General features: G+C 53.2%; 16 protein-coding genes and 1 non-coding gene across 17 annotated transcripts; 8 read left to right on the plus strand and 9 right to left on the minus strand.

Annotated features, from left to right (window-relative positions):
- Window positions 1-399: 399 nt before the first annotated feature.
- On the minus strand, window positions 400-1,678 carry BJX68DRAFT_278127 (zinc-binding alcohol dehydrogenase family protein; the record flags this gene model as incomplete). Its single annotated transcript, XM_071048471.1, has 1 exon — window positions 400-1,678. The coding sequence occupies exon 1, from the start codon at window positions 1,543-1,545 to the stop codon at window positions 400-402; it is 1,146 nt and encodes a 381-aa protein (XP_070895371.1). The 5' UTR covers window positions 1,546-1,678.
- Window positions 1,679-1,866: 188 nt separating this feature from the next.
- BJX68DRAFT_157551 (Zn(II)2Cys6 transcription factor domain-containing protein) lies at window positions 1,867-4,031 on the plus strand. Its single transcript, XM_071036786.1, has 3 exons — window positions 1,867-2,860; window positions 2,923-3,212; window positions 3,281-4,031. The coding sequence occupies exons 1-3, from the start codon at window positions 1,947-1,949 to the stop codon at window positions 3,883-3,885; spliced, it is 1,809 nt and encodes a 602-aa protein (XP_070895372.1). The 5' UTR covers window positions 1,867-1,946; the 3' UTR covers window positions 3,886-4,031.
- A 45-nt stretch (window positions 4,032-4,076) lies between these two features.
- On the plus strand, window positions 4,077-5,132 carry BJX68DRAFT_257564 (glutathione S-transferase family protein; the record flags this gene model as incomplete). The annotated part of the gene is made up of 2 exons (XM_071043370.1): window positions 4,077-4,181; window positions 4,230-5,132. 2 exons carry the CDS (start codon window positions 4,077-4,079, stop codon window positions 5,130-5,132), a joined length of 1,008 nt encoding a protein of 335 aa, XP_070895373.1.
- A 509-nt stretch (window positions 5,133-5,641) lies between these two features.
- BJX68DRAFT_244225 (uncharacterized protein) lies at window positions 5,642-6,209 on the minus strand (the record flags this gene model as incomplete). The annotated part of the gene is made up of 1 exon (XM_071041271.1): window positions 5,642-6,209. A coding segment is annotated over exon 1 (266 nt), but the record flags the coding sequence as incomplete, so codon positions are not given.
- On the minus strand, window positions 6,171-6,859 carry BJX68DRAFT_244226 (uncharacterized protein). The gene has a single exon (XM_071041272.1). The coding sequence runs from the start codon at window positions 6,793-6,795 to the stop codon at window positions 6,283-6,285; it is 513 nt and encodes a 170-aa protein (XP_070895375.1). The 5' UTR covers window positions 6,796-6,859; the 3' UTR covers window positions 6,171-6,282.
- Window positions 6,855-7,715, plus strand: BJX68DRAFT_244227 (ankyrin repeat domain-containing protein). Its single transcript, XM_071041273.1, has one exon. The coding sequence runs from the start codon at window positions 6,929-6,931 to the stop codon at window positions 7,523-7,525; it is 597 nt and encodes a 198-aa protein (XP_070895376.1). The 5' UTR covers window positions 6,855-6,928; the 3' UTR covers window positions 7,526-7,715.
- Window positions 7,716-7,724: 9 nt separating this feature from the next.
- BJX68DRAFT_t137 lies at window positions 7,725-7,842 on the minus strand. The gene has a single exon. It is a non-coding gene; the product is annotated as a tRNA-Leu (tRNA).
- Window positions 7,843-8,356: 514 nt separating this feature from the next.
- Window positions 8,357-10,046, plus strand: BJX68DRAFT_270336 (uncharacterized protein; the record flags this gene model as incomplete). The annotated part of the gene is made up of 2 exons (XM_071046611.1): window positions 8,357-9,062; window positions 9,115-10,046. 2 exons carry the CDS (start codon window positions 8,357-8,359, stop codon window positions 10,044-10,046), a joined length of 1,638 nt encoding a protein of 545 aa, XP_070895377.1.
- Window positions 10,047-10,225: 179 nt separating this feature from the next.
- BJX68DRAFT_270337 (uncharacterized protein) lies at window positions 10,226-11,209 on the plus strand (the record flags this gene model as incomplete). The annotated part of the gene is made up of 4 exons (XM_071046612.1): window positions 10,226-10,555; window positions 10,609-10,690; window positions 10,743-10,833; window positions 10,885-11,209. The coding sequence occupies 4 exons, from the start codon at window positions 10,226-10,228 to the stop codon at window positions 11,207-11,209; spliced, it is 828 nt and encodes a 275-aa protein (XP_070895378.1).
- Window positions 11,210-12,128: 919 nt separating this feature from the next.
- On the plus strand, window positions 12,129-15,823 carry BJX68DRAFT_270339 (uncharacterized protein; the record flags this gene model as incomplete). Its single annotated transcript, XM_071046613.1, has 7 exons — window positions 12,129-12,226; window positions 12,274-12,499; window positions 12,565-12,624; window positions 12,685-13,005; window positions 13,069-14,768; window positions 14,836-15,531; window positions 15,580-15,823. The coding sequence occupies 7 exons, from the start codon at window positions 12,129-12,131 to the stop codon at window positions 15,821-15,823; spliced, it is 3,345 nt and encodes a 1,114-aa protein (XP_070895379.1).
- Window positions 15,824-15,956: 133 nt separating this feature from the next.
- Window positions 15,957-17,005, minus strand: BJX68DRAFT_157617 (uncharacterized protein). The gene is made up of 2 exons (XM_071036787.1): window positions 16,985-17,005; window positions 15,957-16,920 (listed from the first exon to the last, which is right to left on the minus strand). Exon 2 carries the CDS (start codon window positions 16,678-16,680, stop codon window positions 16,114-16,116), a length of 567 nt encoding a protein of 188 aa, XP_070895380.1. The 5' UTR covers window positions 16,681-16,920; window positions 16,985-17,005; the 3' UTR covers window positions 15,957-16,113.
- Window positions 17,006-17,279: 274 nt separating this feature from the next.
- Window positions 17,280-18,356, plus strand: BJX68DRAFT_257565 (thioesterase domain protein; the record flags this gene model as incomplete). Its single annotated transcript, XM_071043371.1, has 1 exon — window positions 17,280-18,356. One exon carries the CDS (start codon window positions 17,280-17,282, stop codon window positions 18,354-18,356), a length of 1,077 nt encoding a protein of 358 aa, XP_070895381.1.
- Window positions 18,357-18,435: 79 nt separating this feature from the next.
- On the minus strand, window positions 18,436-18,917 carry BJX68DRAFT_157622 (uncharacterized protein). Its single transcript, XM_071036789.1, has one exon. It carries the CDS (start codon window positions 18,815-18,817, stop codon window positions 18,515-18,517), a length of 303 nt encoding a protein of 100 aa, XP_070895382.1. The 5' UTR covers window positions 18,818-18,917; the 3' UTR covers window positions 18,436-18,514.
- Window positions 18,918-20,264, minus strand: BJX68DRAFT_157621 (uncharacterized protein). The gene is made up of 3 exons (XM_071036788.1): window positions 19,949-20,264; window positions 19,622-19,893; window positions 18,918-19,571 (listed from the first exon to the last, which is right to left on the minus strand). Exons 1-3 carry the CDS (start codon window positions 20,201-20,203, stop codon window positions 19,019-19,021), a joined length of 1,080 nt encoding a protein of 359 aa, XP_070895383.1. The 5' UTR covers window positions 20,204-20,264; the 3' UTR covers window positions 18,918-19,018.
- A 540-nt stretch (window positions 20,265-20,804) lies between these two features.
- BJX68DRAFT_270344 (galactose mutarotase-like domain-containing protein) lies at window positions 20,805-22,021 on the minus strand (the record flags this gene model as incomplete). The annotated part of the gene is made up of 5 exons (XM_071046614.1): window positions 20,805-20,944; window positions 21,004-21,229; window positions 21,303-21,423; window positions 21,491-21,886; window positions 21,948-22,021. 5 exons carry the CDS (start codon window positions 22,019-22,021, stop codon window positions 20,805-20,807), a joined length of 957 nt encoding a protein of 318 aa, XP_070895384.1.
- Window positions 22,022-23,279: 1,258 nt separating this feature from the next.
- On the plus strand, window positions 23,280-24,356 carry BJX68DRAFT_270345 (alpha/beta hydrolase; the record flags this gene model as incomplete). The annotated part of the gene is made up of 3 exons (XM_071046615.1): window positions 23,280-23,327; window positions 23,403-23,689; window positions 23,747-24,356. 3 exons carry the CDS (start codon window positions 23,280-23,282, stop codon window positions 24,354-24,356), a joined length of 945 nt encoding a protein of 314 aa, XP_070895385.1.
- A 275-nt stretch (window positions 24,357-24,631) lies between these two features.
- On the minus strand, window positions 24,632-25,729 carry BJX68DRAFT_270346 (SMP-30/gluconolactonase/LRE family protein; the record flags this gene model as incomplete). Its single annotated transcript, XM_071046616.1, has 3 exons — window positions 24,632-24,896; window positions 24,948-25,080; window positions 25,153-25,729. The coding sequence occupies 3 exons, from the start codon at window positions 25,727-25,729 to the stop codon at window positions 24,632-24,634; spliced, it is 975 nt and encodes a 324-aa protein (XP_070895386.1).
- Between the last annotated feature and the right edge of the window lie 25 nt (window positions 25,730-25,754).

Consider the following 25,754-nt stretch of genomic DNA (forward strand, 5'->3'; position numbering starts at 1 on the left):
GCGAAGGCAACGGATCTTCAATTTCGCTTTTTCTTCTATAATTCTCGCCTGGGCGATTGTTTTACTAAGACCAATGAACATATGCTGGGTATTTACTATGTTGATAGAATCTAGTCTAGACCTTACACCCTCGGTGCATATTACAAATTCCACTCTTCTCTTTTAATGCCCCTTGCCAACCTTGAATAACAGCCGCAATTGAAACCAGTGAAATCATAGTCTTCGGCTGAGATAGGATCATGAAAGAAGTTTGCGGCTCCTACTCAAAGTCGTAACATACTTACGTTAGCAAAAGGCCCATCCCCATCATACAGTAGACATGGTGAACAATAACACGACTTGAATTGTGTTCCTATTTTTAACAAGCTGGTTCAATTGAGCTGATTTTCCATTCGGCTATTACAGTGTCACGACAATCTTCCTCCCCGAGACCCCTTTCCTCTGTAAATCCAATGCGTCTTGTATCTTGTCCAAGCCTTTACCCACAACCTGAGGAGGAGGCGCCGGCACGAACTGACGCTGTTCAAGGGCCTGTGGAAGGAAGTCTTTGTACACGCGAGCCACCACGCTGTCGGGATCCACAAGCCCGTCGACAAGAATGAACTTGACTTCAACTCCAGTCCTCAGCCGTCGGACAGTGGAGGTAAGCATGCCTCCAATCATTCCAGCAAGAAACATTGCTCTCCCGGCGAAGGTCGTAAGTCGGTTACTCTGATTTGTGCCACCAGCGAGGGCGATGCGCTTCCTCGTGAGATGCGTATCATGGCGCTGCATCACTGCTGTGCATGCCTCGACAGCACCGTCACCAATGGCGTAGGCTCCGACCAGTTCATCATCCTCGAGAGCCCGAAGAATGTCCTCGGCCAAAGTTGCGCTGTTGTAGTCGAACACATATCTCGCACCAAGATCCTTCACGTAGTCAAAATTCTTGGGAGATGAAGTCGAGATAACCTGGTATCCCGCGGACGCGGCGAGCTGGACGGCGTTACTTCCGACACTGGATGCGCCGCCGGTAATGACCACAGTCCGTAGCTTGCCTGACTCACCCCGAACATCCGTCGGAGCCGGTATTCTCGGCATCTCGAGACCCAGATAATCGGGATGAAACAGACCGTACGCTGCAGTTCCCAGGCCCAGGCCCAAGACACAGACCTGTTCGTCCGTACAGTGAGAAGGAGTTGGAGCCAACATGTGTTCTCGCATGACCGTATACAGTTGGAAACCCCCTTCAGCCGGGCTATTGACCGTCTTTGCAATTGCCGTAGCACTTCCAAACACGCGGTCGCCGACGTGGAAGCGCGTCACATCTGGTCCAACCTCGACAACTTCCCCCGCCACATCGGTACCGAGGACAAAGGGGTACTTGATATAGCCTGCGAGGACAGGGCCGATAAATTGCAGTACCCAGTCAAATGGGTTTATGGCCAGGGCCTTGTTCCTGACAACAAGCTGGCCGGGGCCCGGGGGTGTGTAGGGGGCGTCGCCGACCTGGAATGGCCGTACGTTTTTCGCTGGGATCCAGGCTGCTTGGTTTTTCGGAGCCATTTTGAAGTTGAGTCTGTCGTATGAAGCATAACTGACGATTTCCGGCTGAGAATCACGCCCATTGCACTAATTATACCCCCAGGAGGTCAAAGATACTTGGTCATATCATGGCAATAGCAGAAACGGAACACATGATACGACCGAAGTCCGTTTGGTCCTTACTACTACAACGGTTGCTATTTTCTACAGCTTTCAAGCGGCTGGAGTCAAAACGACGCACATAGTATGAGCATCTCAAAGAACAGGAATATCGGAAGTGGGAACAAGCAGGAATTGGGCTGGCCGGATTTCGGGACAAACTCCGGCGGAATTCGGGATTAAGGGGCGTAATCTCCGCGACTTGGACACGTCTTGCGATTCAAATCCGCCCCTCATTGCATTCGAGTTGGACAGTCATCGCCATGGAGAGATCACCTCAGTCGAGCGCCTATGGCCAGGCCTGCACCCACTGCTACAAGGCCAAGTGCCGCTGCGTACGGGCCAGAAGCGGCGAGACGTGCGAGCGGTGTCTGCGCCTCAAGAAGCGATGCGAGCCGTCCGAGTCGGTTCGCAGGCGCAACATTCACAATGGCCCGACAACCAGCGTCTCTGACAAGCGCATCGCTCGCCTGGAAGACAAAATGGAGAACCTGCTGTCCGTGATGCAGTCATTTATCGGTTCCACCACGGGCAGTAATGTGAACACGGCGAATGCTCCGTTGGTGACTCCGGCCAGCACTGCGCTGGACTTCAACGAGGGACCGACCTTTGCAACGAGCTCAACTGCAACAGTGTCGCCCAACCCCGATCCTGTATACTTGCCGAATCAGTATCAGCCAACCCAGATAGACGACCAGCTGGAATTCTTTCGGACTCGCATGTTGCCTTCGTTTCCATTTCTCGACCTGGGTCCTGCCATGACAAGCGGCTATCTACGCCAGCACAGGCCATTCCTTCTGCGCGCAATTCACACCGTCACGACCTTCTCGACCAAGGATCGGCTGACCAAAACCGAGGAATTGAAACGTCTTTTATTCTCATCCGCGTGGTCCAACGTTGATTCGAACATCGACCTGCTTCTTGGAGTCCTCACGTACCTCGCCTGGAGCACCGATCCCTTTCTTGGCGGGGCAGATCTCGTCTCTCGCCTCATGATGCTCGCCATTTCCTTGGTGTATGACCTCCGACTTTTCAAGCCCTCCTCGCTCGACGTCCAGCTCATCATGGCCATCACCCAAGGCCGCGCGGATGAGAATGGCCATCTCCCATCTGAAACGCCTTATGCGTTGTTGGAGAAGCAGCGGGCGGTGCTGGCATGTTTCTTCTTGAGCTCAAAGTGCGCATCATTTCCGTTATCTATGGACCAGCGTGCTCTATGCTAACATATCAGGGTTCTAGCGTCTCCTCACATCTTGGGCGCCAGGACGCGCTCCGATGGACACCGCAGATGGGAGAAGCACTTCGAGTCATTGAGATCACCGATGCATGCCCTGCAGACAGGTTCTTCGTCTCCCAGATCCGCCTGCAGCGATTAAAACAACGGGCGGATGATATCCGGCAACAGGATGAGGGTAGCCTGGGGACGGAAAATGATGCGGCCTCGGCTCCTCGCCTGTTGTACCTCAGGACTTTGCGCAGGCAGCTCCACGAACTACGGGCTTCCGTTGCCCCCGATTTGCAACAGATCGGTAGGTTGTTTCTCCAGGCATGCCTTGCATACCTCGTTCCACAAGGTTCCTGACCGGTTTGAATGCAGACATCCTCAACGCGCACGCTCGGTACGTCGAGCTGTATATCAACCAAATGGGGTATTCTATCAGCCACGAGCCTCAATCCCCGGAAGAATTTGGCCGAGCTGGCGACGGCGGGGTACCATTGGGGTTCCAACGCCTCGAGTGTTTATGGCGATCGGTCGAGAACATCAAGGCATGGCTGGACACCTTCTACGCCATTCCCAGCGCAAAGCTTATTGGCCAGCCGTTTCACTTTTGGTCCCAAATGATTCTGACAGTCACCCTCCTAAAGTACCTCTCGACGCTCCGAGACCCCGAATGGGATTGCCAGGCTGTGCGCAACACAATCCACCTGATATCGACGCTGGACAGCATGCTTCAGAAACTCGACGTCTCCAGCAGAGAGCCGGAGCTCCAATGCGATGACCATCTACTCAAATACTTGACTAAACTCCTCGCCAGGTGCCGCGCTTGGGCGGAAGCGCGGTGGAATGTGGCCCCTCAGACCCCTGACAGTGGCCGCCACCATATTCCGGATCTAGATCAAATGGCATGGCTGCAGTCGATGGATCTTGGGGATGACCAGTGGTTTGAGAATGCACTGGGGATGCCGGCGACCTTGTACTGACCACATGAGAGGATAAAGTTGTGCATGATGCAGCCAATCAATGATTGATTACTGGAGCCATGACGACAGAGGCTGTGTTGACGGGCCGAGGATGGTTGAAGGAGCGCAAGCGGGGTAAACCACCCAAGAGATTATTGACCTTTTTCCAGTCTCGACTCTTTCTCGCGCAGCTTATCCCACATTTCTTCAACATGACCTCCGACGCCCCAGTCGTGCTCTTCCACTACCCGCGCTCCCCGTTCTCATACCGAGTGCTCTCGTACCTCGCCCTACGAGGCATCCCGTACGATCAATGCGTATGTCCACTCAGTCGCGCACGTAGGAATTGACCCCTGAATCTCCAGATCCAACCTCAAATTCTCCCACGCCCAGATCTGGCCCGCCTCGGCATTCGCTACCGTCGCATCCCGCTCCTGTCCATCGGCCGCGATGTCTACCTCGACTCGCCCCTGATTCTAGAGAGGCTGGAGCGGCTGAAAGTTGGGAAACCCTCTTTCGCATCTCAGGCGAGCCCCGACCAACAAGGCCTAGAGCGCCTCCTCGCCTCGTACACGCTGGATACCAGCTTCTTCATGAACATCGTCAAAGTGCTCCTTCCAACGACTCCGTTGATCCGCAATGAAGATTTCCTGAAAGACCGCGCGGACATGGCTGGCGGCGGCCCAAGTATGAATTTTGCAGACGTCGTCCAGGCGACCCGGCCTGACGCGATTGTTGCCGTGAAGAACGCGATTGAATTTCTGGAAACTACTCTGCTGGTTGACGGGAGAGAGTGGCTCGCCAAGACCGACGCTCCTGGTCGGGGAGATGTCGAAACGGCCTGGGCATTGAGTTGGCTGTTTTCGACCCCCGGGGCGGTTCCAGAAGAGCACATCTCCCCACAGCTCTTTCCCAAAGTCTTCGCCTGGGTGGAGCGATTCCAAAAGGCCGTAGCAGCAGCACAGAAATCCTTACCAACGATAACCACCCTATCAGGAGAGCAAGTCGCAGACCTCCTCGGCAAGGCCGCCTCAGACCACACCTCAGACGTGATAGAGGCGGACGATCCCCTCGTCCAAGCGAACGGATTCCAAGTGTGGCCAATTGATAGCGGATCGAGACACAAGACGGTTGGCCAGCTTGTCGGGCTGACGAGCCAGGAGATCACGATCGAGACCACCGAGGGCGAGGTGGCGGTTCGCGTTCATGCGCCGAGGAAGGGATTCCGCGTCAGTGCAGCTGCGCCGGACAAGGCAAATCTTTCTTGATGTCTGAATCATATAACTCGCTGTTCGCTGTGTTTTAGTTCTCCACGCTTTGTTCTTGAGTAGCTGATACGAGCGGGAATATGCATACATATATACCTCCACGTTCGTCCACGAGGCAGTGTCTGTCACAACTCCTAGACCCGTAAAAGGTACAGGCGAGCTGTGCATCCTAATGTTCACACAGAATAACCTTCAGTGACCAGAGGCCCAATCCTGCTCTCCATCGGAAACTTTGCGCTCCTCTATCAGCTCATCTCGTAGGACGTTCGCCTTTTTTATACTCAGAACCCCCAAACGGTTCATATCCCATCAATCAGCCCTCTGCACGGGCACATTCGCTGTAGAAATAACACTATTCGGTCAACCAGAAACAAGGCAAGAATCTTCCTCTGCCCTAGCTTCGTCTTATCACGTAGAGAAAACGGCTCCGCGCGATGCTGAAAGATATTCCAGAACGTCAGAAGCTGGCCCTGGCGATACTGAGGCAGGTTCTCTTCGATCAAGATGGTGGATGAGTCAGCCTCGTGTTCAATTCACTTAGTCCGAACAGGAAAGAGGGGCTTTGGTTCCTCCAAATCGTTCACCATCGCCAGATCCAGTTGATAGTGGTCCAGATGGGACTCCTTGATCTTCCCACCGAGTTGATACAGAGCATCGCAGAGTCTATTGACTCGCAGACAGATCTGAGCCATCTGAGCCAGGCAAACTCGCAGCTCTACCGCACTGTTGAGAATTATCGCTACACCTACAACGTCAAGCATGATGGCTGTTCGGCTCTTTTTTGGGCTGCATTTTGGGGCCATGACAGGATAGTGCGCCTATGCTTGCAAAATGGAGCACCAATCGACATTCAGGCCAATGAGGAGGATGTGCGATACAAAGGATGCGCTGGCGCGACTCCGCTAAATCTCGCTGCGTCTCAGGGACATGAGTCTACTGTCCGCCTGCTGGTCGAGAGGGGTGCTGGAATCGAACGACAGTGTAGCAAGGGCAAGACCCCGCTGCGAGTAGCCGCACTCAGTGGAAACCAAGCAGTCATCTCATTCCTCCTGAACAGCGGCGCCGACATAAACGCGCAGGATTTCAAGGGATATACGCCCTTGATCGCGGCTGTCACCGCCAGAAACGAGGCCGTGGTCCTCCAACTGCTTCAAAACGGAGCCTCGGCCAACGTGAAAGACCATTTGGGATATTCTCCCCTGCTCCACGCGATTGCGCATTTCACCGACGGCATCGCCAAGCTGTTGGTCAAGCACGGAGCCGACATCCACGTCAACGACGGGCAGGGGTGGAATCCACTGATGGTCGCAGCACAAGAGGGGAACACGAGCATCATCCCATTCCTGGTCGCAAAAGGCGCCGATGTCAATTGCCAAGCCGAAAACGCAACAACAGCGTTGGAATACGCTGTGGCCGCTGACAGGGAAGATGCTGTCAAGGTACTGATCGCGCACGGGGCAAATGTCAACACCAGGGGGGATAATGGCCTGACGCCTCTGATGTGGGCCTGTCGCGACAGCCGGGCTGAGATCGTGTCCATTCTCGTCGAAGCAGGCGCCGATGTGAGCGCACAGCAGGATAACGGCATGTCTTCTCTACACTTCGCCGCCAGAAGGGGACACGACACGATCATCCGCATTCTAGTCGCAAACGGTGCAGACATGGAGATCAGGGACCGCCACGGCTGGACGCCGCTGATATACGCCGCTGAAAAGGGGATACATGAGGCCGTCGAGGTCCTCCTCGAGCACGGGTGCCAAATCGATGCGACGAGTGCCGATGGGCAAACCGCCTTGATGGTTGCAATTGTGTACAATAATCCTTCAGTGGCGGAGTTGCTGATCAAAAAGGGGGCCGATTACACTCTCAAAGACCCTTACTGGCACACCGCGATGAGCCTAGCAGCATCCAGAGGCAACGAGCACATCATCAGACTGCTCATTGAGCGGGGCGCCGATGTCAATACCGCGACAAAGGACCAGTGGACGGTGCTAATGTGGTTCGCCGTCATGGGCTTTGATTCCATGATAGAGTATCTGATTGGAAAGGGAGCCGACGTGGATGCACAGAATGCGAAAGGCTGGTCTGCGCTCAATCTTGCATCCAGAGAAGGCCGCGCAACGACTGTCAAGGTTTTGATCGACCACGGCGCTGACCTTGAATCGAGGGCGAACGAGGGATGGACGCCGCTCATGTCGGCTGCGCAGAAGGGTAGCGAGCCGGTCATCAGGCTGCTCTTCGAGGCAGGGGCTGATGTCCATGCGAAGAATGACAAGGGCAAGACCGCGGTCATCTTGGCCGGTCAGAATTTACACAGTCGGACATCGGCTGTTGTGGCTTTACTCAGGGACTATGGGCGCAAAGTCGATCAACAGGGACGTTGCAAGCAGTAAATTCGGTAAAAGAATGGTTTCTGTCCCCAGCTTATTTGAAACTGGTGCGTCAGACCCGATCAAGGAAGCACATAGGAAGGAAGTCATATGGTTATTGTGTGTGGGTGGGCAGGAGCCAGATGTAATCATCTTAACAAACACACTCCACTTATTCCCCACTCAACCACCCCACCCACAAACTAAAAACAAAAAAAAAAAATGACAAGGGTGGGATTCGAACCCACGCCAAATTAATGACGCGGAAACTGATGAATATCAGATGAGGATCCAAATTAGAAACCTTAACCGCGCGCCTTAGACCGCTCGGCCACCTTGCCTTTGATGAAAAATTAAGTGGCGTTAAGGGGTATATAACTCTTGAGCAACTTTCAGACGTACATTGTGATGCATTTGGATGATATTCTCGTCTTCTCTTGGAACATGATCATAGATTGATTAGAATGGTTACCGTAGGAAGCAGTAAGCACTAATTACTATCCGAAAATAAGACTGGTGAGCGAGGCGATGGCCAGTGCCCTTTTTCAAGATTGGTTGGTTGGGGGGATATATATATATATATAATCCACTGCTATATCTCCAGCACTTCGGTACACCTCAACCAGTTTGGGGGAACAGACGTGAGGACCAGACCTGTGGACGCAACTCTACCAAAAATACTCCAGGCGTTTATCGTGCTTGATGTAGACGCCCAGGGTCGCCAATTAGATCCGCGTGGCTGTGAGGCGCTTCCAGCTCTTGGCAGATAATCAACTCAAGTCAGCCTCGTCTGCCAGGGAAATCTCACGACTCCTTTCTCCATCATCCCTTGTCAACAAAGCCTTTGTTCTAGCCATGGCAAGCAGAGCGACGGCCCACGACTATGCGCAAACAATCCTACTGCACTCCCGAACGACTCCCGACCTCAGCTTATTTCCTGGGCATAATTATCGCACTCTCGCTAACTTCCTCTATCAACCTTATGCTGCACCGACCAAGAATGGATCTGTGGCCCTTTCGCCCCAGACTCAGCACAAGCCGCTCGTTGTCCTGTACAAGTACACCAAAGATGGAGTCCTCCACCAGCTTCAGTACGAGCCTACCCCCGCCGGACTCGAGAACTTGGACACCGATACTGCACCAGCCTGCGATGCCGGTAAAGTGCTGTTCTTCAACGGCTTCGTTCCACCAGAGTGGCTCAATCTCATCGGGTCTCGATATCGAGTCGACCCCGAGTTCTTTCGTCAACACCTTCGCTTCATGCAGCCCGAGCGCCAACTAGATCTTCCAGGTCTTTACTCAACGTCTAGAAATATTATACGGCTCCCGTTGATTAGTATTGGGACTTGGACGCTGGATCAGCCTCTTCGGGGTAGGGGTTCTCTTGCACAACAGCGTTCCATTGCTCGTGACAAGACGCGGTCCTATCTCAAAGGACTGGGAGCGACGACCCCAGCTGGACAGTCGATCGTCCGAGGGGTCATGGTCAATGATGAGGCTTACTTTACGGTCGAACAAGAACTCAACATCTGTGTCGAGACAAAGGACGGGGGATGGACGGGTGAGTAGCCCGTTCACTTACTGCGACGCTTACTGACAATCAATGTCACCAGCGCTCTGCTGGCTCGACGGCGACCTCGATCTAGACGCGACCGTATTCAATCCAACACAACAAGAGGGAGGAGACGTTATACCCCGCCAGTCCCACTGGATATTGCCGACATACCTGCATCGCCCAAAGATTGCCCTGGTCGGCCCGGCGCTGGTTGAGCCACATCCTGTCGGCAACCAGCAGCCATGGCGAGGGTACGCTTCGATCTCCAAACTGTATGGGCGCCTGCTAGACCCATATTGTGCACATCAGGACCCTTTCTACGCACTCACAGAGTTATTCGCGATATCCGCCTTCTCAGTGAATCAGGGTCTCAACCTAATCGAGCAATGCATGGACTCGCAGACCACAACCAGCATCTCAGACATGCAAGCCTCGCTCGAGAACCTCCGTCAAGCCAAGGCCTTTGTCCGCACCCAAATGTCACAATTACAAACAAGCCTCGGCTTCATCGAGACACAAGGACCAGCGGGCGCGAAATGGCCACGCGCGACCGCAGCAAAGCAGCGTGAGCTCATCACCGCAGCAGCGACCGAGCTCTCTCTCGACTACTCACACCTCCACAAACGTGCAACAACCTTACTCGACCGCATCGGCTCGGAGAGCGAATGGCTAATGCACCGAGCAATGCTAAACGAATCACAGCGCGCATTTTCCCAAGGGTCGCGTGTGGCGCGACTCACCTTTCTCGCGTTCCTGTTCATCCCGCTGTCTTTTACCTCGTCGGTGTTTGGGATGAATGTCGTTGAATTTGTCGGGAGGGACCAGGCGGATCTGAGCATTTGGTCGTGGGTTGTGCTTTCTGTGGCGGTCTTCTCGGGCAGTCTGTTGCTTTGGTGGTGGGAGGGGGTGCAGAGACATGCGCTGAGTTTGCAAAACCGCTTTGGGAGGGGGACCGCGAGGGCAGATCATACTAGTAAAGGAGAGGATTGATAGATCGCCAAGTTATGTAGTTCTATGATGATGATGAATGCAATGCCACCTGCACATAGCGCCAAGCAGCTAGTGAGCAACGCCGTCAGGGCGAGTATATAAATAGAACACGCCCTCGCGTCTCCATACGGGCGGGGAGAACACAGCTGCAGGCTGCTCTATCACCGTGAGCTATCAGAATGGACAGCTTCACAACGCAAATCACCTTCGCCCGGCGAGACAATCCCGTCCTGGAGACCGAAAAGGCATATGTCTTGGACTACGCCGGACCAGATATCCCTCGAACGAACATCGAGGTGGAGACAGTCGAGGGCATCGAAGTGCAGGATTTCCGCAAAAGCCCGCTTTCGCTGGTGAAAAATGGAATCACCGTCACGGAGTTCGTCACCTCGATGCAGTACTCCGAGTTTGCGGACGACCAGAAGGTGCAGGCTTGTTTTCTTGAAGAGGCGAAGACGTGCCTCAAGGATGTCCTGCAAGCAAAGGATGTCCATGTCATTGACTACGAGGTGAGGACGCTGCATCTAAGCCACGAGTTGTGTTGATGATAAACCTAATCCAGATTCGCCGCCGCCATACGACATTCCCCAGGTCAACCGGTGTGCCATACGATGCAGCACAGCCGATTGTGGTCGCACACGGAGGTATGCGCCCTCCTTGTCAGCTCTGGCAGTCTACCTGACTCGGACATTGAAGACTTTACCCCTCGCGATGCATTCCAACGAGTAAAAGATTTCTTCGGCACCGACGCAGAGACCAAAGCGGAGCGACCGTTCCAATTTTTCAAGTACGTCCCATCTTGGTTTTATAGTGGCTATTCAGGGTTAATGTTGCATAGCTTCTGGAAGCCTTTGCGAGGACCAGTGCGCGACTGGCCACTGGCACTCTGCGATCCCCTCACAGTTGACCCAGAGCCGGACATTCTACATGTGGACAATGTGTGCACGGATCGCATCGGCGAGGTCTTCAACCTGCACCACAGTCCTAGCCAGCGATGGTATTATCTGAGTAACCAGCAGGAAAGCGAGGCTTGGGTCTTCAACGGCTATGATTCGAGGAAGGAGGGAAAATACGGAGTACCGCACTGCGCTGTGCAGTGTCCGTCCGAGGGAAGTAGCACTCCGAGGGAGAGCATAGAGATCAGGGGTGTAGCCTTCTTCTGAACAAGGAGCGATGCAAAATTCAATCATGTCATATTCATTCACACGATCTTGAGCATTCTAGAAGAAACCCTCATTCCTCACGTGAATCCCAGCATTTAGCACAAAGTTGTGTATCTAGTCAACCCGGTCAACCTTGCTGCCAGGGTTAGGGCCACCGGCTCCCTGGCTGTTGAGAACAAGGGACTCTCCCTCGGGGACGCCGTAGTTCTTCGCATCGACAGTAGGGGCGCGGGGAGGCCAGTGCTGGAGGTAAGGCTGCTTCTTGCCGTCACTGATGGATTCGGCGAACTTGGCGCTGCTGTCTTTGGTGGTGCCTGTTGTTGTTCGTTAAATTAGATCGAGGCTCAAGGGTGTTGGGATTGAGGCACCTACCAGTCATTTTGACTTATGATTTCGAGCACGGGGGTTTGAGTGGTGAGAGTCTTGTGGATGATTTGAGTTGTACGGCAGGATTAGAGTGTGCCTTGCCTTGTCTGCCTTGACTCTGAGATGCCCTGCTTTTATGCCTTCACCAGGACAAAAATGAGGCTCTGCAGATTGACGTGATTATCGTTGAGGAGGGGCAAAAGAGGGGAAGACTGACGCGTCACGAAGTCATTGGATGCCATCCCTCCAACACTCGAGTCAGGAGCTTCGCAATTCGCAGCCCTCGATTCTTGTTTTGACTGCCGCTGTCAAATCAGCCCCGGCCGTGCGGGGCCGCTAGTTCTGCAGACTGATCCTGGCGCCAAATCGATTGGTGCCCAAGAGCGCATCTGATAAGCCTTGACTTGGCAGGCTGCACCAGGCGCAATGGGGTCCAAAGGCGGCCCTTACAAACGAAACGGCTCGATCCTTCCTTGGGGGCCGTCCTCTTTTGCTTGAGCTTCACTTATCTTGGAAATTCTGATCGGGAAGACAACGATACGGGTCAGCAGCGATGGACGGCATTGTGTCTTCTGTGTCGGCCGGGAGGATAGAGCAGCTATATCCGGACTCGGAGACTGCGCAACACGACGAGGGCTCGGCCGGTTTGAAGTATGTCACCGGTCGGTTCTTTTGTTCCAAGTTGACCACCATCACAGTGTTCTTCTCGTACCAGACATCGGCTCAGGAACAGCTTTGAAATGGTCAAAGAATATTAATGACATTGCCTGGCCACTTCGTCTTTTCCCGGCCCATTGCAAGACAGCCAGAGTGCTACAATATACGTATGAAGAGGAATTCGGTCCACGATTCTCGTGGATTCGATTCGTCGACCTGGGGAGGACACTGCTAGAATGTCTTCTAGAGGCGGCCGCGACCTCAAAGGTCTGCCATTCACATAGACACCTGCTCGTGCAGCTTCCACCTAACTGAGTGTGCCTCCGCTATAGATCACTGAACATCCGCTTCTGATTGTCGCTCATGGGTTTGGCGGGGTTATCGTGAAAAGGGTACTCCCCTCGACCACTTCGCGAGCCGTCTTTCACCTCCTGACCTTGTTTCTTCTGTAGACAGTTGCGCTTCTCTACGAAGGCAGCTTTAACCCTTCCGTCCAAAGGCTACTGGATAGTCTTCAAGGACTCATCTTCCTAGGCACACCACATCCGACAGCAAACAAGCCCGAGCCAAGGAAGCAGCTAGACCAACTGATCTATTCACATGGCCGACTGTCAGCAGATGTCCTGCGACGGATGAACGAGGATATCGCGACACTTTGGAATGTCTCTGCCAAGTTTGAAGAAACGGCATTCCACCACACGGTCCTGTGTGCCTTTGAGACTGTACCGACCAAGTATAGCTCGGGAAATATTTTGTCACGTCGCAGTAAGGTGGTAAGTATCAATTCGATCTGGTACATCAATCATGGAAAACCAACTGATGCCGGTTGTATGTAGTTGGTGGACCAGTCTCTGGCTGCAACTGCCCTTGCTTCTGAGAAATCGTTTGGCTCAAATGCAAATCATAAAGAGATCTGCAGTGTCCTTGAGGGGTCAAAGATCCATGAAGCTATCTCTGACCTAGCTTCAAGAGTGGCCCAACTCTCGGTCAGCTGGCGCGTATCTCAAAATACCAGTCATCTCGCCAAAGCAGCTCACAAGTGGCTACCCACTCCGGTAGCGTCAGAGGCGGCCTCTGAGATTGGGGCCGGGTTAGACAATCTGGACATTGAAGATCCTCTCTCTTCAAGAAGGGCGACCGCCGGCTCAGAGGAGGTTTCGGATCTCGAGATTCTTCCAGCCAAGGGGAAGCCAGTCAGCGAGGTTCCTGCCGTCAAGCTGCCGTGCTATGTCTTTGACAAACACCATATTCCCGGGGAATGTTATGGCAGGCAGCAAACACTGGAACTCATTGACAAAGCGCTTCTCCGACCGAAGCTACGATCGCCTCCTTACGCAAGTCAGCCCGTCCGGTCCTTCGCGATCTGCGGGCCAGGAGGCATCGGAAAGACCGAAGTAGCCGTCGAGTTCGTCACGACGCGGAAGCACCAGTTCGATGCGGTGTTCTGGGTACACGCGGACAACGAAGTTAAGCTCGCCGAAAATTTCAATGCCATTGCGGCAAAACTAGGTCTGGTGAGCGAGATAGACGAGGGTAATTCGGTGGTGAGTCGAGATCGGTTACTCGAGTGGCTAAATCGCCCAAGCAAGTCGGGGCGTGGCGCGTTCAGCGAGGACGACATTCTGTCTGAGGAGTTTGCGAATTGGCTCCTTGTGTTCGACAACGCAGATGATCCGGGAGTCCTGGCTGAATATTGGCCTCATGCTGGCGGTGGAGCGATCCTCGTCACAAGCCGTGACCCCGTCGCCAAATCACACTTCTTCTCCATGTCGGGAATCGACCTCGACCCGTTTGAGCGGACCTCAGCTGCCGTCTTCCTGCAGGCGTTGACGGGATATGACGCCGAAAACGACTACGAAGAGGCACTGGCTCTAGTGGATCGGCTCGGTGGACTCCCTCTGGCTCTCGTGCAGATTGCCTCGATTCTGCAACGGCAGGACCTGTCGTTTGGCGAGTTCCTCAATTCCTACAACGACCGCCTTTTCCTGACCGACGTCCACTCAACCGCAATCGCCGGCTTGCGAGAGAAAAACAAGAAGGCGTTATTCAACGTCTGGCAGTTTGAACATTTGGATCCTCCAGCTCAGAAATTGCTTGACTTGATTGCGTTGCTCGATCCTGACGCCATACCTGAGCTCATATTTACCCATCCAGAGCTCAAAGAGTTGACTGAGAAGTTCCCAATTACTACCCGTACCTTTGAGCCTGCCCGGACTGGTCTCCTCCGTAGCTCTCTGATTCGGAGGCTCAAGAACGAGAAGGCGATTCGGATTCACCGAGTCATTCAAGACGCTGCCCTGGCGAGAATGTCACCGGACCAACTCAGTGAAGCGTTCACGGCTCTAGTACAGTTGGTAGACGGGACATGGCCGCGAGGAACATATCAATGGAGTCACGAAGTCAAGCACTGGGTGCTAAGCTCGCGACTGATGCCTCATATTGAGAGGTTGCGTCAGTTATATATGGGCACCGATCGACCTAAACTTCCGCACTTTGTATCCGAGCAGTTTGCGAAATTGCTCGTCGATGCTGCATGGTAAGTTCGCAGCTCGACCCTGATAATGCTTGTATTTGCTCTACTCACACTGTCTGCTTGGCAACAGGTACCATATGGAACGGGGTAATCATCCGAGCATGATACCGTTCCTTGAATGTGCTGAAGCACTGCTCATTAACGCAGGATTGGAATCAACCATGTCGATGGCCTCGTGCCATTTCGCCCTTTCGGCTTGCTTGCAATGGCTGAGGGATCCGGAAAAGGCTCGATACCATTGTGACGAAAATATTCGCATTAGTCTGATGCATGGAGACGAACCAAACGCCTCGATAGCATACACTGAGCTCGGCGTCTATTATCTCACTATCGAGCAATACCAGGAAGCTATAGACACACTCCAGAAGTCAATCGATATTCAAGTGGTGTGTGGAGCACGCGAAACGGATCCGGGTCTCATCAGGGGCGCTCGATGGCTTGGAACCTTCCCCAAATGCTATTCGAGTTATGCTTTGCTGCAGCTTGGGCGGCTAGAAGAGGCGGAAACGCTTCTCATTCCGGTGCTCGAATGGTTTAGAAAAGAGTGGGGACTGTTGAACGATCGGTCGTATCGAACTGGATTTGCGATGCTTCACCTGGGCAACGTGCGTGCCGCGCAGGATCGACTAGCCGAGAGCTTCGAACTGCACGACATGGCCCTCCGCCAGTATCGAATGACGCTCGGGAATAGTCATCCTCACACAGCTGGCGCAATGCTGAAGGTATCGGACCATTACGTCCGCTTAGGGAGGAAGAGTGACGCGGTGTATGTATCCAATTCCCATTAATGGCCTTCGACTGACAAATCACATAGCGCTCTACTCGATGAGGCTCTCAAAGTCTGGAGCAACCGGGCGTACTTCCGACCGGAAAGAGCATGGACTTTGTACAAAAAGTCCTGTTTACTGCGCGGAGATGACGATAAATCGGCGGATGAACTCCGGTCGCAGGCCGAGCAGTTGGTCTTCGCGTTCGCCGGCGATATGCGACTCGATATTCCCAGGACAACGACCGGTGAGGTGGATTATTCACCATTTGTCATGTTCTTCTTCAAATGACCTGTTGTTTAAGCGATCTGGCGGTTTAGGCGAGTAAGCTTGGCGTATAGTTGCGATGGCTGGGATCGAATGCCCTCGTATTTCGGCGATTACATAGTTTCTGAAGGCAATACCGCTCTGTTACCGCATGACCTGTGGTTCGATGTAGAATAGCGCAGAATAGGGCATAAAGGTGGCAGTCCTAAATTCATAGCATAGTCATGATCGACTCTTTAAACACGATATGGGTTCCTCGATTTGGAGGAAGTCTTGTTTTTGAACCTCAAATTTGTGCGTCCAAGAGCCTGAACTCATCGTGTACTCATCATACTTGAGGAAGGCTCCAGAAAAAGTCCAACGAGTCGCGCTCCAGACGAGATATACGTCCCGGAGGCTCCAAAAGGGGCAACCGTCGGGTCAAATAAGGAATCCATGGCGAAGGCCGAAAATTTTTCCATTTCCTTTTGAGCAGGATGGGAACTGAGTTCTTCAGTAGGACGAAGTGCAACGTCGTTCCTTGCTGAGCCCATTGCACCCCATCGTGCATCCTCGAGAGGTGGCAGGACGGACGCCTGAAACGCGGCGATGCGTTTCGCCATTAAGTTCGCAAGGCGGGACGAAAAGTCCATCTCATCTATACCCGTCACTTCGCTTTTCGACGTAACCCTGTGAAGGCCTTCCGGGAGCGTGGCCAGGATATTCTCTGCATGCTTACAGGCGACACTAGCATTAGGTGGATTAGTAGCCATCTTCACGGTCGATCGATTCGGTCGCCGCAAGCTGATGCTCTTCTCCACCGCGTGCATGGTTCTAGCGCAAGGCGCAGTCGGGGGCTTGTCGTCCGATCTGACCAACATATCCTCCAACCGAGCCGTCATATTCTTCTATTTCTTCGCCCAGTTCACGCTCCTCATTGGTATGTTCATCATCCCGTTCATGGCGCTGAGATTGACAAGGACTTCCTTCAATCGAAAACGGTGTTGGATCCGGCTCGCGTGGCCAAGAGGCTCCCGGTCGGGCTGGGCGTTTGGACATGGTGGAGGCGACGGGAAAGAGGGTTGAGGCAGAGCACGCGGAGGGATTTTAGAGAGTAGGAGTGTTGCCAAAAGTTAGTGAAGCTGTAGGAGAAGTCAGACCGAAATTGTCAGGCCATGCAAAGACAGACAGAATCCTCAAACTCACAAGAATTCCGGATGTAAACATTGGAGAAGCCGGACGATAGTTGATCCGTTCCATCTCCGCCTCTCGGCTTATCCCCGCCTAGAGCCGAACGAAGCCTCCACCTTGAGTCCTAAACTCTCTCGAGGAATCTTGGATTCCCCCAGACTCTCCGTCTCCAAATCTCTCAGCCGAAGTGGGACAGCCGAAGTGGGACCGCGATCCGACATCGGCATCGCTCAGATGCCCATGTTGACGGCTAAATTGCTGAAAGGAGCCTTGGAATCATGTTCACAACGACGGGATCATGGACCGCGCAATGTATCCCAGCGAAGTCTTGGACCACGTCGCCAACTTCCCAGCGCTGTATCACTATCAGCCTGCCAAACACTCAACTGAGGATGCAAAAGTTAACCCATTGATTATCTGCGTCCCTGGAGGCTTACACCTGGCTCGTATTTTTTATGGCGGACACGCGGGTTCAAGACCAACCGACTTTCTCGCCCACTGGCTCTCTGAACTTGGATATGGGGTCCTCTCGCTCTCGTACCCGCTCGAAACGGAGCCTGAGATTATGCCGGCAACTGCTGCCCGCTACAGAATCAAGGACTGGGGCGGGCAAGCGGCAAAGACCGCCGCAAAGGTTGTGTCCGAGCACAACTTGCCAACTCGATCTGTGGTTTTGATCTCGTGGAGCATGGGCGGTCGCATGGTTGTCCCATTCACCATTGCAGCGAAGCAGCTCGGCCTCGACGTCATGCAGTACATCAGTTTTGCAGCGACCCCCGGATTTTCAAGCATCCGACCACTTCCACCAGGAATCTCCTGTAGTCCCTCCGGATACTTTCAGGTTCCGGCTCATCTCGGCGTCTTCTGGAAGCAGTTGAGCGAGATGCAGGATCTCAACGGAGGACGGGAGATCGTTTCAGAGGAACTCTACCTGCGGGAGTACGTTGGAGGGACGCCGATTAACCTGATCGGACTCGGGCTCAAGTATGATGGGGAGGGAAACTTCGAGCAAGACGAAGTATCTCACGAGGAGGACAGTCGGGTCCTGGATATCGCAAACCTTCCTCTTATCACGGCTCTCTACCCAACAAGTTCCTTGGACGCGAGACATGCTTTGGCAGATCGCGCGAGCTGGGGCTTCTTACTCACGTATAAACTGGAAAGTATGATCGGAAAGGCAGGGATCAGGCAAGTGCAAGGGACGCCAAAGTGGCAGCAGCTGATGGATCTCGTACACTCCGCTCCCGCAAGGTTGTGTCTGCCCGTCACAGGCAACCATTTCTTCTTTGTCGGCGAGAAATCTGCTCGGGATGTTGCAAGCAGAGTAGACGCACTTATCCGAGATGCTACTGAGTTTCAGAACCAGCTGCTCCGTCTGGTCTCGTAGCGGATACCGTATATTTGTATTTTTCGGCGTCGGCGACTACACAACGCCAAGTCGCATCACAAAGTGAAGAATGCAATAAAATCATCATAGCAGAGAGGAGATGCTCATGAACTCATAATTATAATACAGAAACTGGCTTTGCAGTAGGAACCCAGACATCACGATGATGTCTTCTTGCCTCCCTCGTTCGGCCGATGCTGCATTTCCCCGGCGTTCGCACCAGCCTGTGGTTTGGAACTGGATTTCGGATCTGTTTGAACGGGCTTGTCGAGTGCGATCGTATCTGACGGGCCTAACAATCGCTCTTCGATTCCACTGGACATGCCGGTGAGTTTGGTGATGACGCCTCCCGCCACAATGGCAGCGACCGGCAGTGCACGCATGGAGGGTGGAAGGCCGTTCTGGACGTTCGAGAGTCTGGCGAGCCTCGCGACTTCTTTTGTGATATCCGGCTTTGACATCTTGCAGACGGAGGAGACAGGTATGTCTTTGGAAATGATGTGGGAGACGATATTGGGGAAGAACGGAGGGGAATGGGTTGAGTCACAGCCAAGCACGAGTCAATACGAACAAATTAGGCGCACTTAACACGAATTTCCAGCCTGTCAAACGCTTGGATGACGCCACAGCCGTAATCTTCATTATTATGTATGTACATCTCGTTACAGGACAAGCAGGCCAGTGATGGCCACGGCGAACCCAGCGAGCATGGCGCTGACTCCGATCCCTCGAACCGCAGCGTCCTCCGGCGCCTCGTCGCTATTTGATTCTGGCTCGTCGTCGGCGGCAGACTGAGAGTTATCGCTGCTGCTATCGCTACTGTGGTTTGTATCGCTGCTGTCGTTGCTGTCGCTACTGTCACTGTTCTCATCCGTATCATCGCTATCGCTCGAACCCGTCGGCACAGCAGCATCCGTCGAGACAGCAGTGATGTATACCTCCTCACCTGCGATGACGAACGTCGCGGTCGGGCTGACAGGCGTTGTGAGTGCTCCGATGTTGCGCAGGGTCTCTGTTCCGTCCGCTGGGAACTCCCCAGGCCCGAAGTAGGTCTCCACATCGGCAGGGTATCCAAAGTCGGCGGCGCAGTCGTAGCCATTCATCCACGAGCTGCATTGGGACCAGTCAATGTTCGGGATTAGGTCGTCCATAGCTGACTCAAAGCCTTCCAGTTCCAGCTCGGCAGGGTCGAGTTTAGGACAAAAGGAGTAAAATCTAGTTCTGTCAACACGCCCTCACCATACAGCCGGGTTTTCGACACTTACGGAGAGAGAAATCCGCTCAGTCCACAGCAGAGACACGCGTTTCCGATACTCTTAATCTGATCCGGAGTCATATTGAACGCGTCCACAAAGTCGTCACACGATCCAACAGCCTCATTAACTATTACCTGTGCGCGAGATATCTTGCCAATGTTGCAATTGCATCCCCCAGTCGCATTGTCCGGAGGAGGCCAGAAGGGGATCGAGTTGAGATCGGGGTCAAGGCACGAGCTGACGACGTCGCTGACCTGGAGTTGATACTCGCAGCTATAGACCTGAAGACAGTTCTGTTAACGATAGAGCACGCATTCCATTTTCGACTGCGCGTACCATGTTCCAGCAATAGCTCGTTGCACATCGCGTGTAAGCTCCCTGTCTGGCGCACTCGCAGGCATTGTGGCAGTCTACACCTAGCGCATCGCAGTTCTCGTTGATACAGTCGGCCAACCATTCGTCTGCATCGGCGTAGCAGGACTCGAAATCGGAGGGAGCGGCGCAGTTTTCCGCCTGGAAATAACCGACTTGTTTGCCGATCGCCAGTCGCGCGGCGGCAAGCGCAAAGACATACAGATTGGAGCGCATCATTATCGTGATAACTGTGACAAGACCACTGTCCTTTCAATCAGGAGATGCGCCTTTATTTAACGAAGCAGCCTGGCGAGTCGGTTCCCCGGGCTAGGGGAGCCCAACGCCCGAGGGTTCCTTGATCGAAAGACGCTGCCCAGACTTGCCAAGTCGCCGGAGACGCACCGGAGCATGCCACGCTGCGACCTGTCCAACAGTTTGGCCCAATTGCTCGCTTGGGTTGACCAGATTTAGGGCCAAACCAGGGCCGAGTCGCCCCATTCGACGCCCTGAATCCACTCTGCTCAGCCCCAGCGGAACTGCCCGCAAGGTCTACGCCAAACAGACTAGATCTCGATTGCTCGCATGACTCGCTGTGCATGCACAAAACTAAAAGAGGCATATTGACGACTGGTGCACTTTTGTGTTGTGCATACTCCGTTGTTCTACCCTCATACGTAGTCTCTGTCAACGGTGGTAAGACCGCGGGAGTAAATTCGATGGATCAGTGAATGTAAGTCGAACTGATGTTAAAGTAGGTACAAATAATCTGTCTAGATTTTGTAAACCACGGATTGAGCCTGGCTGTTGACCCTGGCTAGCTTTCGCATGTAGGGCTGTCTTATCTATCGGTCAAAACCTGCCTTAGAAAGACACCTCCCCCAGTGGGAACTGTAAATGGCTCGACAACGCTTCCCCTCTCAACACAAATAAAGCGAACCCCAGGCTCTACCGGCGCATGTGTTTCTGGTGCCCAGAGCACTATGGATCAACATTATTAGTACCGGGCATGGGGGAGTTAGGAACCATTGCCTGCATACCAAGGTCAGGCAAATTACTCGTCATAATCCTGATGCCAGCTGTAATTTTGTTTTCGTCTTCCACAATCACATTCATCGCGTCGTCGGGCTTTAATCTCCAAACCTGGTCAACAAATTCCCCCACCTTGAAGCGTAAAGCATCATGAGAGTACAAGGAGCTGATAGTGCCCGGTTGGGGCAGAGAATGAGAGCCGTGCAATCCATGAATGCTGATATTTCCTGGACTCTAGAGATTACCGGACGAGAAAGTCAGTACAAATTGTAGATGCCGGCAAAGAGAGGGGGCGCCATGAGCTTACTGAGACGCGAAAATAGTTGTGAAGCAATATTTTCGCCCGCAAACCCCGGAAAGCGTCGCCGACAGTGTTGTTATTCTCAATGCACAGATCTAGTATCAGGCCATCGTTACGTAGGGCGATTCTAGGAGGCATTAGCGCCACATCTAGCAGTAGCATTCAGAGTCTCTCGTTGCTGTCTAGACCCATACCTGTACAATATCTCCCAATCTCCAGATTCTCTCAGCCAGGAGCCTCCCAAGTCAACAGGCACGTTGAGCGGGGACAACCGTAACAGTGCCTGTGATGGGCAACTGCCTCGACAGCTGTTTGCCCCGGTATCTTCAATGTCCGGCAAATTGGAGTGGTCTCTGGGTTCATGCGTTGTGACGAGATCCCATACACAATCCTTCGCGAAGCCATGATGAGGAACGCTCTTCATGTGCCGGAGCATGTCCCGCTGGTCTCCCACTCTCATGATTCGTCCGTCGTCCACATTCCCAAAGGTTGGAAAGATGATCGGAATTCCTCCATGTGACCCGTCTGGACTGAGCCACAGCATCTCGCCGGCTCGTGGTGTTTGGAGTGACAATACCGTAACACCCAGTCTAAAGAGTGGAATTAGCAACAGCGTCTGTATTTCCTTTCCCCCTTTTTTTGTCAGCCTACCTTGATATTGTTGCGCTCGAGCCAGAACAGTGTCCGAGGTGAATGAGGTCTCCAACGTCGTGCGATCGTTTCATGTTGTCTAGTCCTACGATTGACCAAAGCCGGTTCTTGTTCAATTCAGAGAGGACGGGCGATCAGCTACAGAGCGCCGGTTGAGCGTGGGAACATATGTGGTCATTTATAGTAAATAAGATAAGACTACCCCCCACGCAACTGATGTTCTAGATGTGCTCTTAGACAAATACGCCGAATAGCCTATATTTCTAGACGCAATGAGTATTTCAGAATGGAGGCTCATGAAGCCTCGGAGTTATATAAACGACCCTCACGCGCCCGAGGTCTTCAGCATAGACCCTATCGTGTTTCAACTCTTCGAAAGGGAGGGGCAATTCATCACATAAATGCAAGAAACCTGCTACAGAATCGCAACACAATCTCAACATCGGTATCCAGTGGTAATGTCTTTACCGCAACGCAGCTAACCAGGTAGCATGGTCAGCATAGGGTAGGTCGGTGAGATCAGGGGCCAGGGGTTGAGCCGGATCACTAACGTCCGCGATGGTTTGATATCGCCCCAGTACTGTGTGTAGACGCTCTTCATTTCCGCAAGGTCGTCCATCTTGGCCAGAAAAACGTTGACCTTGACGACCTTTGTAATGTCTGAGCCAGCGGCCTGGAGGACATTGGACAGGTTCTGGATACATTGATGCTACATCGAATAGGCGACATCCAGAGGAGTGGCTCAAGTCCGAACGGATGGTGGAAATGGGAAGGTCCCACCGTATGGGCCTTGATATCACCGTCAATAAGATTTCCCGTTTTGGGATCCAACGCGACGGAGCCGGAGCAGTAGACTATTCCATTGGCAACGATGGCCTGCGAGTGTATCCCTGGCAGTGGGGGAGGTGCCGATTCAGCCAGGATAGGGATTTTTTAAAGCCATGCTGGTCTAAAGTGGAATTTGAAGCGGGATGGTCAGTAGCTCACTGGGCTATAGGTGGAGGAACCCAGATTTATAATCTTACAATAGCAACATTGGTAGGCAGTGTTGCTCCAGCAAAAATGTTGTTGCAATTCCAGATGAGTCAAGCAACAGGTTTCCGTGGGAGCTGCTGGGTCTCCCACCCATTTTGGTCTCCAACTTCAATTTGCAATGTGTGTCCCACTCAAGGCGTGGGGTCCGCAGGTTCGGAAGGCAGGATGCTTCTGGTAGTCACCTTTTATTAGAGCTGACGAAGGTATAACTACGAAGTTTGTGCACTATCTCGCCATAATTCAGGACAAACCCCTTAGTACTTCGATTTGTGCACCATTGCCTTGCTGTCGTCCAAGATGTCTATCGAGCATTACCCTCAACCCCCATATCCCTTGCATCAGTCGGTAAAGTATAGACTAAGCCCCGACTATGTCGCCTTCTACAACAGATACATTCTGAACAGCCAGCAAGTTCACTAGCAGCCTGTCGAAGCATCCCGCACGAGCGGCACGTTGATTCCCGGCGGCGGGGAGCCCCTTACAGTGGGAAAGACAGAAGACATTGCGGTTCGACGTCGGGCTACGACGGGTCCAGATATCAAAGTCCGTTGCTTCACGCCCTCCGGAGCGAAACCAAAAGAGGGATGGCCAGTATTGCTCTATTTCCACGGTGGGGGGTGGGTGCTTGGTACCATCGACACCGAAAACACAGTCTGTACCAACATATGCGTGCGCGCAAACTGTGTCGTCGTTACTGTTGACTACCGGTGAGTATCTTGCATATTCGAGATGATTCAGTACCTCGGCTAACTCTGACTACGCAGACTTGCTCCCGAACACCCTTGGCCTGCCGCAGTGCATGATAGCTGGGAGGCCGTGCTCTGGCTCGTTTCGGATGGCGTGTCGGCGCTGTCCCTCGACGCCTCCAAGCTAGCTGTTGGGGGCTCATCGGCCGGGGCAAATCTTGCTGCAGTCATGACACACAAGGCCATGACTCTGACCCCGCCCATACATTTCAAGACCCAGGTCCTGTCAGTTCCAGTGACAGACAACACGGCAATAGTGGAGAACAACAAGTCGTACCGGGAATATGAGCACACGGCGGCGCTTCCGGCAGAGAAAATGCTCTGGTACAGGCGCCATTATCTACCTAACCAGTCTGACTGGTCCAACAGCGAGGCCAGCCCGCTCTTCTATAAAGGGGACTGGTCGCGGTTGCCGCCTGCGCTTGTGCTGGTTGGGGAATTGGATGTGCTTCGTTCCGAGGGTGAAGAGTACGCTCGAGAACTGCAAGAAGCTGGTGTACAGGTAGAGCTGCAGGTCATGAAAGGCATGCCTCACCCATTTCTGGCCATGGATGGCGTACTCAAGGAGGGCAGGCTGGCTATTTCTCTCATGTGTGACACAGTGCGCAAGGCTTTTTGGGCAGATTAGATTACTATTTGGAATATGCAGTTGCAGTCCAATTGGTATGCGAACCTCATTCTATTTTGCCAATGCAAGAACCAGGTGCAGATTGGCCTCGTATACCCATGTCATCTTATGACAGTTGCTCAATGGCCATACTGGGCTTATCCTCGTGTCCCTATGATCCCTCGACTTGGGTTGAATGACGACTGCAATAACTGCACCATTAAAGTTACAGATAATTGTTACACGAGTCGAAGATGATGATCTGAATTTTGACTAGATGTAGATCGATCCCCCAATCAACCTGCAAACTCATGCTTAGGATAACCCCTCGCAATCACAGGGTGATATTTGAACATATGGCCGCCTTCATCTCCTGGCTCCGGGTTCTCACTGCGATCTTTGCCGCTTGCCATGAAGATAATACTGTGATCTTTTCCTCCCCATGTAGTACAGGCCGGGTTCTTGGCTGTGCACACGATATCTTTCAGGTGTTTGCCCTCGGGACTGAATACCATTATCCTATGGGACGCGAAAACAGCAATCCAGAGGTTTCCGTCAGTGCTGCTTGTTGTCAGTCTCGCTATTCATTTAGAAAAACAAGCAGAGTCTTACTCGACGACCATCCCATCCGGTTCCCCATATGACGAGCGTCTGTCGACTAAAAGCCGCTTGTTGGAGATGCTGCCGCTTTCCAAATCAAAATCAAACGCAAAGACCACCATTGCAACCGAGTCGTTGAAGTACACTACTCCCAGTTAGAACGCCTCTTCCTCCTAGCTTTCACCAGTATGGATTGGCCCAGCCAGGTTGCACTTACTCGTCTTATTATCAGGACTCCATGCCAGTCCATTTCCACAGACCACACCCTCGGAGATCATCAAGTGTAAGCTCCCGTCGGGATCATATCTCCATAACCTCCCCCTCGGCGTCCCATAGCTTTCCGGGAGCTGATTTGGCCCAAAGGCCATGGCGCGTTTATCAATCTCCGCCAGCCAGAACCTGCCCTTTGCGTCGATGCCCCCGTCATTGAAACGTAGCTCGTCTCGCTGACTCTTGGGGATGATTTCCTTGACGACATCGAGTTTCCCCGTGGCTTCGTCCACGAAGCATACGCCCTGGTAGTACGCGGCGATGTAGCTCCCGGGCTTATCCTTGCGGAAGAAGGCGACGGTGACGCTATCCTCCAGGGCCAGAACTCGCGCTTCGCCAATCGCATCACCGGTAACGGGGTCGACTTTGAGGACGTACAGCTCTGGAGGCTCGGAGAGACAATCCACCCAATGGAGCGTCGAGTCGCTGGCTCGATAGATTGGTCCTTCCCCGAGGACCATGGGGCCTTTTGGGCAGTAGTACCAAGCCTTTCCGCCTGCGATGGATTCCAGTGGGCCTACCATGATGCGAATGAGGGTGATGTCTGTC

Source organism: Aspergillus pseudodeflectus, assembly GCF_044049435.1.
Source record: "Aspergillus pseudodeflectus strain CBS 756.74 chromosome Unknown BJX68scaffold_48, whole genome shotgun sequence".
In the NCBI taxonomy this organism is placed as follows: Eukaryota; Fungi; Ascomycota; class Eurotiomycetes; order Eurotiales; family Aspergillaceae; genus Aspergillus; species Aspergillus pseudodeflectus.

Excerpts from the sequence above, each read along its gene's own strand:
- BJX68DRAFT_157617 (XM_071036787.1), bottom strand. The coding sequence starts at position 16,680 with ATGACGGCTCGGTTGGAGGATATGTTGGTCAGATCGGACGACAAGCCC.
- BJX68DRAFT_157621 (XM_071036788.1), bottom strand. The coding sequence starts at position 20,203 with ATGATGCGCTCCAATCTGTATGTCTTTGCGCTTGCCGCCGCGCGACTG. Across the intron at positions 19,894-19,948 it reads CGAGCTATTGCTGGAACATG|GTCTATAGCTGCGAGTATCA; the intron begins GTACGCGCAGTC and ends AACTGTCTTCAG. Across the intron at positions 19,572-19,621 it reads CTGAGCGGATTTCTCTCTCC|ATTTTACTCCTTTTGTCCTA; the intron begins GTAAGTGTCGAA and ends TGACAGAACTAG.
- BJX68DRAFT_244227 (XM_071041273.1), top strand. The coding sequence starts at position 6,929 with ATGGTTGCAATTGTGTACAATAATCCTTCAGTGGCGGAGTTGCTGATC.
- BJX68DRAFT_244226 (XM_071041272.1), bottom strand. The coding sequence starts at position 6,795 with ATGTCTGCACCGTTTGCGACTAGAATGCGGATGATCGTGTCGTGTCCC.
- BJX68DRAFT_157622 (XM_071036789.1), bottom strand. The coding sequence starts at position 18,817 with ATGTCAAAGCCGGATATCACAAAAGAAGTCGCGAGGCTCGCCAGACTC.
- BJX68DRAFT_157551 (XM_071036786.1), top strand. The coding sequence starts at position 1,947 with ATGGAGAGATCACCTCAGTCGAGCGCCTATGGCCAGGCCTGCACCCAC. Across the intron at positions 2,861-2,922 it reads TGTTTCTTCTTGAGCTCAAA|CGTCTCCTCACATCTTGGGC; the intron begins GTGCGCATCATT and ends TCAGGGTTCTAG. Across the intron at positions 3,213-3,280 it reads CCCCGATTTGCAACAGATCG|ACATCCTCAACGCGCACGCT; the intron begins GTAGGTTGTTTC and ends GTTTGAATGCAG.